General features: G+C 44.3%; 1 protein-coding gene across 2 annotated transcripts in view; it reads right to left on the bottom strand.

The window, feature by feature from the left end:
* HIPK2 (homeodomain interacting protein kinase 2) overlaps nucleotides 1-13,450 on the bottom strand; it is a 144,396-nt gene that overhangs the window by 45,066 nt on the left and 85,880 nt on the right. For both annotated transcript variants that reach the window (XM_065403194.1, XM_065403203.1), the window contains 2 exons: nucleotides 3,056-3,179; nucleotides 832-951 (listed from right to left, as the gene is read on the bottom strand). In XM_065403194.1, the coding sequence (XP_065259266.1) occupies nucleotides 832-951; nucleotides 3,056-3,179 (244 nt within the window). The remainder of the gene's footprint in view (nucleotides 1-831; nucleotides 952-3,055; nucleotides 3,180-13,450) is intronic.

Genomic DNA, 13,450 nt, shown 5'->3' with positions numbered 1-13,450 from the left:
GTTGCTATCACTGATCCGGGAACCATTTTTTGTACTATTATCTATTTTAATTGTTAAAATGGAAATGTGTGTCTCAACTAGACAGGTATTAAAAACAAATTCCACCCAGGGGCAGGTGAAATTAAACATCACTTCATCAACTACAACTATCAGCCATAGATAGGGAAGATATAAACAACAACCCTAAATTGATAGGATAGTACTTCTCTCTCTAAGGGTACGTCTACACTGCAAAAAAAAAGCACCTGTGGCAGTGAGTCTCAGAGCCTGGGTTAGCTGACTTGGACTCATGGGGCTTGCGCTACAGGGCTAAAAATAGCAGCGTAAATGTTTGCGCTCGTGTACCCAGGTTCTGAGACCCTCCCCCTTCGCCGGGTTTCAGAGCCTGGTCTCCAGTCCAAGTGGGAACATTTACACCGGTATTTTTAGCCCCAGAGCACAAGCCCAAGTCAGTGGACCCATTATCTGAGACTTGCTGCCAGGGGTTTTACTTTGCAGTGCAGATATGCCCTTAGTTAAACTAAAATAGTCCCGTCTGCAATATCCCCAGGCTGGGCAGCTCCTGATTGGAGAGATTTTAAGGTTCACTTTGGACTTAAAGCTTCTACAATGCAGTGCCAGGCACTAATTGCAAAGCCATTGGCCAGCCAAGGGCTGCATACTTTTGTTACAACAGTTTTACCTCAGCTCAGACCCATCCCAACATCTCAGTTTTTGGAAGCATCTCAATGCATTGCGAAAAGACGAGACCCACGCTCCGACTTAACAGAATGTCGCCTTACTTCCAGTCTACTATTGCAAGATGAAGGAAACAAGGAAATATCTTCCTACCTTTAGCCTCCACAATGGATACGGTGAGTCTGTATCCCTGTTGAAAAATCTTGTTGTCTTTGTCCCTGAACTTAACAAATACTCTGCTGGTAAGCCCTGTGTCTGTGAAATATAGCGAATCTGTAAGAGAAGGATGAGAGGTCACTGTTCATCCTGTGAAGATCTGTGGTGGTCTTCCTTTCAGGAGGGCAGGAGGCATTTAAAACATTGGAACAAAGAAAGAGAGAAAAGGGTGGTGTCAAGTTGGGCTTTATCAAGGATATACTAAAAGGAATGAGAGAAAGAGAATTCCCATAGACTTTAATGGCATTTCCAACTTTATCATTAATGTCTCAGGACATTTACCCTGAAAGTCTATAAAACATTCTTCCTTTAGCTTCTAAAGTCTGTGGGAATTTCTCCCTTTATCTTCAGACTTTCAAGGTAAAAGAGAATGCCCACACATTTTAATGGTGTGTTTTTATTGACTTAGAGCTTTTCATGGTAAGTTCTCGTCTCTATAAGGTATGTCATTTCCATAATTTGGTACTTCTTTTATTTTCTTCGGAGCAGCTCAGAGGATAAAGCAGATGAAGCCAATATTGGTGAACTGAAGCGGCTTATGTACTGAAGCAAATTTACACCCTCATTCTGTATCACGTACTAAATCCGCAGTGTTTATATAGCTTACTGAATTTGTCATGTCAATGACTTTCATGGACTCTGCCTAGCTGGCATACACAGAACCACAGGATGTTACACATATGTGTCTAAGAGTAGAGAATTCTTTTTTTCATTTAGTAGAGAAAAAGTATGTGAGCATGTAATTAAAGGCTGACATAATGTTGACATAGAGTGGCATATGAAACCTTAACTTCAGCATTTCCTGACTTCTTGATTGCTTCACTTTGAAAACTTAATATTCTTCTAATGCAGGAAATGCCACAGACAAAACACTAGGTATTTTTAAAAGAAAAGACGGAAAGAAAAAAAAATCATAAGCAGCAGCTGCAGTCCTGAGGACTTCAAAACGCTGCTGGCCCTCGCCCATACAAAGTGCCCACTTCTGCTGTGGAGCTCCTTAGGTACATCCGAGCAAGGCTCCCTCCTGCTCACCTTACAAACGTCAATAGCCCCTCTTCAGCCCACTCCCAACCTTACAAATCCACACAGGCTGAAGCAAAGACTCAGTTTCAGTGCCAGCCCATTTCACAAGCTCCACAGGAGCCCTCAATATACTTGACTAGAGCAGACTTTGCACTACTATAAGTCAAACGTATACATGCGTGTGATGAGTCCTTCCTCAACCGTGTACTTTGTCAGTTTATCTCTGGAGGGGAGTCTACTGCTCATGCTCAGTATGTGATTTTCAAAGGCACAAAACTGATTTCCTCTGGAACAGCTAAAGGCACTGAATCTCAGTGAGGGCTATTTCCATGCCAGATTTCACTTTTAAAGCCGTGGCTGAAATACTATTAAAAAAAGAAAACTCTCAGGAATGTTTTCATAATGGGAAAAGTGTACTATATTTCTTTTCATCACTCTCCTTTTCCCTTAGGCTTCCCCCAGAAAGATCACTTTCAGACAGAGCCCAAGCCCACAGTTTCAGAAAGGAATGAGGAACTGAAAAAAGGTGGTTAGAATAGAAACTGTTATCTAACCTGAACTGTAGAGGTTGCTGCGTCTCCTGTTATAGAGATAGGCCAGGAACATTAAAGTCTATTGGGCTGATCTTCAGTTAGCTTTAATTATCACAGCTCAGTTGAATTCAATGGAGCTATGACAGTTGACACCAGCTGAGGATCTGCCCCAAAGACCATTCTCTTTCTTTTCATTGATTTTAATATACGTCCTCATTAGGGGATTATAAAAAGCATCTGAGTTCATACCATTTCTTATATTATAAGAAATAAATCTTCATTTAATACTTGCTGTTAAGCGGAGTAAGGATGGCAGCTCTGTTCAGTGATTAGAGATCATCTACAGAGCTTTCTAGTCAACAGGAACTTATACTCTTGATTGACAGTTCACTTAGGCAGTCAGTTCTTAAAGGCACAGTACTAAATATCTTATTGGTTACCTAGAACACTACAGGTGGATAAAAAGTAGTCTTAGGACATTAAAAATCAAACACACATATCTTCCATCAGCAAAGAATAGAAAGTTAAAAATCTGACCCTTCTGACACAAGAAGGAAAAAAGTTTCTGTGTTTTTGTTAAAAGCAAGTGCAGCATCCATACCAACCTGATCGTACTCTGAAGCTCCCGGGTATAAAGGCCAGCCCAAGAACAGCTCTGCAATAACACATCCCAGGGACCACATGTCGATTGCTTCACAGAATGGTAAACCAAGGATGATTTCAGGGGCTCTGCAAAAGAACAGATGAGGAAGCATTAACCATTGTAAAACACACACAGGCATTTGTTCAGAATTCCATGTAACCAGCGACCCTCAAGAAGCTATTTGCAGAGAACAACAAGTTTTATTGGTCCCACAAAGCCCTGAGTGCTGTCTTCTGGCATCTAATCTGTTAACCAACTACTAACACACATACAGACATCATCTTTATAGGACACTCCTATAACACCATATACTGAGCTCTTATATTTCACTTTTCATCTAAAGATTTGAATTTTCTTAACAAAAGAGATAAGTATCACTATCCCCATTTTACAGATGGGACATTGAGGCACAGTGGTGAAGTGACTCGCCCAAGGTGCTGCAGCTGGGAATAGAACCCATGTCTCCTGATGCTCTGCTCAGTGCCCTAGTCATGGCATAATGCTGATTCTCTTTTACATAAGGCCGTCCATGTGCAAAACTCAAAGTGATTTACAAATATTTATACACTAATTAAGTTTTACAACAGTCCTGTAAGGTACAAAAGCATTGTTGCTTTTATTTTACAGATGAATGTACTGTAGAACAGAAAAATAACACAACAATACCACAGCTACATGGAGTTATGGGCAATGGCAGGAAAAGAACCAAGGAGTCCTGGCTCTCAAGGTTGTGTTGTAGGCACTGGCCACATTTTCCATCTGCTTTCAGCTACGGAAGGGAGAAAGGGGATATTTAGGGTCTCCTTATATGTCTCTCCAAATATGACTCTACGTTTGTTCCAACAGATGCCAACTGAAGCAAAGCAGACTTCTGCGCAGTACATTTTAACATTAGCTCTGCTTAGGAAATGTAAAGGAGGCACTAAAGTCTCTTACTCCTGAGGCTGTTTGATACTGTATTTAATGATTAACTTAATTAAGTGCTTAAGAGCAAAAGCCATCTACTATCTTCAAAGCTTTGGTCCATTCCGGTCAGCACTAGCAGAGACACCCATGTAACAGGGGAAATGCTTTTCTTCCCGTTTTTAAAACACAGACTTCCAGCATTAAAACTGAGACCATTTAAAAAACTTACATTATGCTTCCGCAAACCACTAGTGTCCCCAAAATACTTTCATTTTCCTAGCAACTTTAGTCCAAGAGCTTCAAAGCACTTTATAAACAATGAAAACTCAACACCCCTATGATGCCTCAATACCCCTGTGAAGTAGATAAATATCATTATCCCCATTTACAGATGGGGACATAGTGTTGTCAACTCTTGTGATTTTTATTGTGAGTCTCACAATTTTATCCTGAGTATCACACCACTTGATGTTTCCTTAAAGCCCCAGCTTCTGGAGTCAGGTGATTATATTAGATTCTCAACTTTCCTTTCCTGCAGAGAAAAGCTTAAAAACATGAACCCTAAAGGCTCAAACACCATCAGAAAAATAAAGCTCCCCAAATATATTATTTTTAAAGTATCATGATTTTTAAACTAATCTCATGATGGGGGAGTGGGGCTGACTCACGGTTTTCAAATGCTTTGGGTTGGCAATATTGATCAAATGCCTCAGTCCATATTAGAGTGAGAATTAGAACCCAGGAGTCCTGACTCCCAAACCCCTTCTCCAACCACTATACTGTCTCCTGAAGTATGTCATTTTTCATCGAGATAGCAACCAATGGCAGCAGGAGATTCAGACCTGCTAATTGCAGTTGAAAATATATTGTTTTCCAGCAAATGCCATTGCTTACTCATGAAGAGACATAACTTCAGAGAGGAGCTGTGAAAATGAGGGAGGTTTTCTTTATTTAAGAAACAAGCAAAGACACAGCAATGAGAACCCGTACCCCAGTCTCAGCACAAAACCCTCTTCAACACTGGGCTGACTTGCAGCGATAAAAACAAACTGTTGGCTCCAAACCCAGCAACCCAGAATCTGAAAATTAAGGCACCGTAAGCCTGGGCTGATTCTGCCATCCCCACACAGAGTATTTTTCACTTGACCAGAGCTCGGAGAGCCAGGAAGCGTCTGAGTTAAAAAAAAACAATCATCCCCCATCAGCGCTCGTAATTTCTTTTGTGATTGCTATAAGCTTTTATACCCACCATTCCTTTGCATTAGCATGCCTGTCACTGCCAACTTTTTATTCCAATATTACAGCGCCAGTCAGGAGAATGGAAAAGGGTTAATTTCCAGATCTATCATCTATATTCCCCTCCCTTCCTCATCCGCTTCTTCAATCCTTCCACACTGGATGACACCCAGACAAAAATGCAGAAAGAGAAAGAAGACAGCTAGGATGACCTGAATCTCATTACTATGTAAATCCTGCATTCAAAGCCATCTGCCTCTCCCTGTCTGCCTGCATGTTATGAATGAAGCCTCCCTGGTCACTAATGAGAGTTCAATCTTGCACTGTCTGAACTTGAAATCCCATCCACTAACTCCCTGCGTCAGGGAGAAGATAGAATGTTATCCAGAAGCCTCCCCACCCATGAAAAATCACCTCCACTGCTGCCATACACAGATATCACCCTTCCACTACCCACAACAACTTCCCCATCTCGACCATTCTTATTTATTTATTTACGGTTCCTGTAAGGAGTTAGAATGACAGCCCTGGACACTGCAGTCCTCTGTTTCCCCAAAGAACAAGCTTCCACATGTGCTTCCAGATTATCTGCCATTGGATACCTCCTTTGTGTTTTACGGGGCTAAAATTCATATCTATTTTTGGGAGCATAGGAGTTGCCAAACTGGATCAGGTCTTGGTCCATCTGGTCAAGTAGCCTCTCTTGCACAGCGGTCGATACCACGTACTTCAGAGGAGGGGGCCAGAAACCTTGTAAAGGAATAACCTGCCCATAGAAATTTTTTCCTAACCACTGTCTGTTAGATGTTGGTTTATGTCTTGAAGTGTGGGCATATGTTTGCTTTATGAATTTTTATATAATCTAATCTAACAAGGGATATTCTCCTTATCCATCTATAGGGGCAGGATCATTTTTTTAAATCTCACTACGCCGTTGACCTTAATGATAAACTGTGGCAATGAGTTTCACAGGCTATGTGTTGTGTGAAAGTGTATTTGGTTTTATAGGATAAGTTTGTTGCCTTTCACTTCACGTTCCCTTGTTACTATATTGGGCAAAAGGTTAAAAGGGAGCCCTGGATTCATCTTCTCCTATGCCATTCATTATTTTTAGACCTCTCTCATTTCCCTCTTATTTCTGGGTCTCTCTCAACTAAACAGTTCCAGTCTTTTTCAGTTTCCATCATGAGAATGTCCTTCCATGCCTCCAATCATGTTTCGTACCCGATTCTAAACTCCTATTTTTGCTATAACTTTTTAGAGATGGGGTGATCAGAAGTGAATATAGTATTCAAAGTGGGGGCATACCATCAATTTACATAATGGTATTATAACAGTTGCAGAATTATTTTACATCCCATTCCTTTCTGATCCTAGCATTTTGTTTGCTTTTGGACCGACACTGTGCATTTCAGCAGATGTTTAGCCTGTACATCGCCACACAGGTCTTTCTCCTGAGTGGTTACAATTAATTTAAAACTCAACAATATCTAGGAGTAGTTCCATTTTTTTTTTCCTTTCAATGTGCACTACCTTATATTTGTTAACACTGAATTTCATCTGCCACCATTCTGCCTATTCCCTGGTTAGGTGCCTGAGAAGTTCTTCGCTGTCTTTGGTAGTCTTGACTCACCTACATAATTCTGTGGCATCTGCAAATTTTAGCACCCCACGTTTCCCTATTTTTTCCAGATGATGAATAAATATATGTAATACATTCTGGTTCTAGTATGAGACCTTGAGTCACCCCTTTGTTTATCCTTCTATTCTTAGATCATTCAAATTTGGTTCAGATACTCAAAGAGTGGCATAATTTATTCCAAAGAAAGGAAAAGTTTGTCATATCTTAAGCACCATGTCAGCTGCACCAGGGTCTAGCAACATTAGGAGCCCTTGCACAGGTGGCTCTACCATGTAGGGTGATCAGATGTCCCGATTTTATAGGGACAGTCCCGATATTTGGGGCTTTTTTTTATATGGGCTCCTATTACCCCCCACCCCGATTTTTCACACTTGCTATCTGGTCATCCTACTACCATACTACCAGCCATTTTCAGCACAGAATTAATTCAATCTGCTCAAAGTAAGTCTGGCTGAGGTTGCGTTGAACCAGTGTTGCAGGGGGACCTAGTGTAGACTTTAAAGTGCAGGCTAGTGCAGCAGTGTAAGGTTCATGTGACATCTGCTGTGTGCGTGGCGAATGCTGTGCTCCAACAGCACTGTGATTCCCTGACTTCCTAAGCAGTGACTGCTGCTCTAGGCTTGCCAATGCTGGGAAACGTTGTGAGGAGAAGTATCTCCCAGCCTACCTAAGGCAATGAGGACCTAGAACCTCTGCTGACGGAGAATTTCAACCTCCTCCCAAGGTCAGGAGTTTGTAAGGAAAAGGGGAAGGTTCTTCAATACCACAGGAAGGCCCAGCAGAAACAAGTAGAAGATAATGGGTAGCAAATCGCACACCAAAAGCAGCCAACAGAGTTTCTGGAGCCACCTTTGCAGTGAGGTTAACTGGAGCTCCTCATTTTTAGGATTATACAAATGCACCTCCCACATCCATCCCTACTCCTCTCCCCCCTCCCCCCACACCCCTCTCCACACACTCCAGCCCTAATTCCCTCCACCCCCTCCCACCTCTCTCTACTATCCCTGTCTAAAAGCACAAAACCCGGTCTGGGTGACTCACACTTTTCTATCCCAGGCCCTAAGGGGCCAGGAGTGGGGGAAAGGGAAAAAGAGAGAAAAGCAAACTTTGTATTTTGGATAAACAAAACAAAACCAGCTTCAAGCTTTTGTTGCCAAAAGCATCCCACTCTTCAGGAAAGGGCATTAGAGCTGAGGGCCTGTAGGAAAGGAGATTCGGGAGCTAGTGAGGTAGCAGGATGAGCTCACTGGACACCCCACCATGTGCAGGAATGTCCCAAGTTTATAATCTCTGCCCTGGCAATGCACGACTGTGTATTTAAAGCCCTGCTGCAGTACAGTCTGTGGCTCCAGCATTAGTCATTAGCTCCGTGGGAAAAAACACTCCCTGCCCTCCTCTTCCACACACCTCCTCAAACATCTTTCCAACAAGACACCTCCCTCCGCTCCCTACCCACAGGAATGAACCAGGTTTAAAGGACACAAAATCTGAGTAGCGTGACTAGGGGATAGAAAGTAAAAGCCTTCTGCAGCCAACCTGGAGGAGGTCAAAGGCAGCCAAAAGGGTTTAAGCCTCTGAGATAACAGCAGCCAGCCCTGCCCCCACCTCTTGGCACTCTCACCCCCCTTCCCAACCTAATTACCGCCGCAGGTGAGCCGCATTAAAGTGTCTGTGATGTTAGTGGGAACTCAGTGCTGCCTCCTTCCATTCCCTCCCTTTCCTTGGAGCTGAACTACAGCAGAACTCCATCTGCTAGACAGCTGGTTTAGCTGGCATGGGAACTCGCCCTCTCTCTGTCCACTCAACAGGGATGCCAGCATCCTAAACCTGCTTGTGTTGCCCACAATTCCCCAAATGAGGAAATGCTGCTTCTTTTGTTTGCTCGCTCCCGCCACGTGACCCTATGCCGCTTTTAGGCCTGCCTCCGGCAGAATATTTACTTCAGTGACCCTGCTCTGCGACAGGGTAATTTCATTGTCTGGTGTTTCTGTCAGGAAAATTAATTACCAGTCTCGCTTGCTGGCTCTTTCATCCACCTATCACAGGACGTCGAAAGCGACCGCCAAGGAGTTTCGTTTCCACAGAGTCGGATTTTGACAGCTGGGCTCCTTCTGAATTTTAAAACTGCCCCATAGGATGCCCACCCTCAGATCAGTGGTGGAGCTAACAGGGACCTGAGATGGGGTGACCACACTTGTATGTGTCACGTGTGGTACCTTTTCAAGCACATTATGCACAGAGATGCTTTAGGCATAGGCAAGCTAGGCAGCTGGCTAGGGCAACAGATTTGCAGGAAGCTGGGATGTGCTCTACCCCATGAGCCTGCTGCGGTGTGGACTAACTATGTGCACCCTGACTCGTATTAATGGTTTCTTAACAAGCTTTGATTTAGTCCTCTCTGCAACGGGAAATCATCATTAACACACCCATAGAGGCCTCTGCATGGATCAAGTCCAGCCTGGGGGGGCCCACAGCCCTGGCTGGCCCCTGGTGGTCTCTCCCTGGACCAGCTCGAGCAGGAGTGGCTCCCCAGGGCAGGTGGGAACCAGAGGAACAGATGGGATGGTAGGGACTAGGACATGCAGTGGCCACCTCTGCCCCCATCTCCCCATGTCCTCTCCCATCTCAGCTGTCCCTGGGGTCCTGGCCTGCCCCCTGCATCCTAACCCTACCTGCCTGCCCTTCATTTCCCACTGTATCCTAACCCTCCATTGCATCACCCCTCTGTGTCCTAGCCCATCTGCCACCCAGGGTCCTGCCCCCACATCTGCCCCTCGGCTCCCCAGGGCCTGCCCCATCTCCAGTCTCCCTACCCAGCAGGGTCCTGCCCCCCATGCCATCAGCCCCCTTCTCTAGCGTCCTGCCCCATCTGCCCCTGTATCCCATCCCCTCACCCCATCTGCCCTATAATCTGTTCCCTGTTTTCCTAGCCTCCCCCCCAACCACCTGCCCTGCATGTCCTAGTCCCTGCCATCCTATTTGTCCCCCACTGCATCCTGGACCCCACCCCATCTGTCCCCCATGTCCTGGTCTCTCCTCGGGTCCTGACCTCCATCCCCACCCTGTGTCTAAACTCCAGCCCACCTGTATTATCCCCTACATTGTTCCACCCACGTATGGAATGTCCCTCCCTCTTCCTCCCACTTCATGTCAGGAATATCCCCTCTAGTCTGGGGCAGCTCCTTGCACCCTAGGGTGCCCTTCAGATTGACACCAGGCACAGCCCAAGTGGGAGGGGGGGAAGGGGACAGATGGAGCCGATGTTGCAAGTCTCAGTAAATATATCCCTAATGCAGGGCTGGGCAGGGCAGCTGGCTCCTCAGGGCAGAGGATCCCAGTGAGGGTCCTTCCAGGAAAGCCTGTGTACAGAGGAACATGCCGATATATTTGCTGCTCTGTTATCCTGAAAGGGAAACTGACCTTGGGGGGTGGAGCATCAGAAGACACAGAGAGTCACTCTTGTCTGCCTGGGACGCCCCCTTTGAAATGTGGGTGCTGTCTAGGTCCCATATGCCTTTATACCAGATCCTGGGCAGGAGGGGGTGGGGGTCATAATACATAGGCATGATAACGTGCAAAATTACCAGCCACTAGATAGAACTGAAGGTGGAACTTACTAACAACCCATTGCACAGCTCACCCCGCACTTGCCAAACCCGGTGGACATTATTTACTACTCTTGGTGGCCTACACGAACACGAAATTGGTTGTCTCCGTCCAATTCCTAGCGGACAGCTACCCACATCACAAAAAACCATCACCACACCCTTGACACTGACTGGCACCCTCACTAGACTATGCTACCCTCTCACCCCCAATGGGGGCCATTCTACCAGAAGGCTGTGGGAAGCAAGGGGGAACTTTCACTGATGTTTCCCATTCTGTAGCTGAATAAAGTATTTCGGTATCCAGGGCTGTGCATCTCATATCTTTCAGTGGCCTCTAGAAAAGGCAAACTATGAAACACAGCAGCTATTCCCAGCCTGCACATCAAAGGCAGTCGACCTTCTCTTCAGTGAGTTGGCAATTGTTTTGATTATTTACTAGCCAGATAACGCTGTTTCTTTGTCCAAGTTTCCACTGTAAGATTTTTCAGGTCATAGCAAAGTGAACTGTAGTTCGGAGTGGAAGCTGCAGAGTCTGAGGAATAAACAATTAACCGGGGGAATGCCCCCTCTCAAGATATAGACTCACTGAAGTGAGCTCTGGAGGGGCTGGCTTCAGAGTCTGTCTAAGCAGCTTCTTACCCAGCCAGAGGAATCCCTACAAAATAGCAGACATTCCTCATGACCTAACAGGGCTTAACACTAGCTAGGTGAATAACAGATTTTTTCAATTTGTAATTAACATTTTTAAAAAATTGCATGCAAGTTGAACGAAACATTTCATTTCAATTTTGAACATTTAACGTTTCTGAAATTTTTTTTTTTATTTAACTAAAATTGAAAGAAATTTTTAATTAAAAAGTTTTGTGTTGAAAACATCAAAACAAAACAGTTTGATTTTTTCAGGGATTTTTTTTGTTTCGTTTAGGTGAAACAATCTGACAAAACCAACATGAATTTGGTGCCACTGAATCGGCATTTTTCACCAAAAAACAGTAGCACCCTATCCCTGTAGTTGCCCAGCTCCAGTCACAAGAGACCAGAGTCTCTCACACAGCAAAACAGAGCATTACAACAAGCACTAGGCCAGAAAAATGTTGCATTTTAAAATGATCAATAGTCATAGACAGATTTCAGCCAGGCCAGGGGACAGTGAAGTGGCAGGGAAGGGCACAACATAGGGATGCCACCAATTCTATCAGATACATAGTGTATTGGACACCCATGAAAATGTTTAATTTGTTTATGCTTGTAACGGAGGACGGAGTGACGGGCACCACTAACAATCCACCATGCTTTATTTTTCTTCAAATACACACACACACCCAACTTCCTGCTAAGGATTCTGACTGGATTAAGTAGTATTGTCGTCATATCCATCACTAGAGAGCACTCATAATAGTATGCACACACCTATCATCATGATGAATCCCACAAGATTAGTTTCCAGGACATTCCCTCCCCCCAAAAAAGGCAGACATTCAGCTCTCCAAACTCTGTATGAACTAAGAGGAATGAAGGTTGTATCAACTCAGCATTCGGTAAGGGTTTATGTTACAGGACATAAATATAATGGGCAGAACATGTATACTTGCCAATGACATGGTTACGGCAATCCCTATATTTCTGTGCTAAGTAGCATGCAACTGGGAGTGCTGGAGGGAAGGGCGGGGCAGATCTTACTGTGTATTTACCAAGTGCATGCACAGTTATATCCGTCTTAAGAACAGAGGGCATGTTACATGGGAATTACTTTTGGACCCAGTATGGGTAATTACCAAGTAAGCTTCAGGAACCTGTAGTTATTATAGGGTATTTAACAACAAATAAATCTCAGAATCAGGGACTAAAACAACTTCCGCCTGAGACGGACTATTAATGACCTAGCTACATGCTGATAGGTAAGGCTGAAAAATACCTGCCTTGCCTCATCCCCAAAGGCTCGTCCCTCTGCAATTAAATGGAATAAAACAGTCGAGTATTGCCTAGTGCTTACTGTGCTTACTTGCGACATATTGTCAATCCAATATCTATATAATACATGTGGAAAAGTGTAACTTACTATTATATCTTTATTATGCCTTTGTTTGTACTCATTTTCCCTACTTGGCTTCACTCCACTTTTTTTCCCTTTCCTTATAAAAGAGCATGACAACTCTTTTCCTGTTGGTCTTCAGTGACTGTTTTTTTGTTACCTTATCTTTCTTCTTCTACCCCCTTATCTCGGTTTCTCTCTCTCTTTTCCTGTATTGTCTTCTCTACCTCCTCCTCTATATCTTTGGTGTCTCCAAACTCTCCCTCTTCTCCCTCCAAACTCTCTATCTCCATGTCTCTTTTCTAACCCCCCTCTTCCCCCACAACCCCCATGCTTGCATCCTCTTAAACACACAGAGCTAGGAAATATTAAGCCCTAAACACATAACGCGGGTGTACATCATCCTATGCATGCAGAAAAATATGTGTACAAGCGGAACCATGGATGTGCTACTAAAGCAGTGGGCTGCACAAGTGCAGATTGTGCACATCCACTTTCGCAGGTGCAGTCACTTACAAGCACCACAAGTGGACGCACAAGTCAGGAGCTGACTAAAAATATGACCTACACTGGGATCCACTTGGTCTGAAAACAGCTGAACCAGATTTAAAAGAGGGCCTCTTTACATTAAGGAAATTGGCACTGGTTAACCCTGTAACTTATCCAAGCAAGCTGCAGGGGTGTAAGACTTGTTTTGGGCCAGTGCTGCACATCTCCATTTGGGGTTTTACAGGGATAAACCTACATCCATGCGTACACCAGTGGGAATTGCCTTTAATAGAGACAGGGTCTGAAAGGAAACCTCCTGCTCACTTCAAACAAGAGACCGAGAAAGAGCATGCAAACAAACAGTGAAAGCTTTGAGCTGGAGAAAACAGCACAGCTGTTCGCAGAAACAGGACAAAAGGTTCAGAACAGTTGCTTTTCCCCGCC

Source organism: Emys orbicularis, chromosome 1 (assembly GCF_028017835.1).
Source record: "Emys orbicularis isolate rEmyOrb1 chromosome 1, rEmyOrb1.hap1, whole genome shotgun sequence".
NCBI classification, from domain to species: domain Eukaryota; kingdom Metazoa; phylum Chordata; order Testudines; family Emydidae; genus Emys; species Emys orbicularis.
This window is presented reverse-complemented; position numbering and strand designations above follow the sequence as displayed.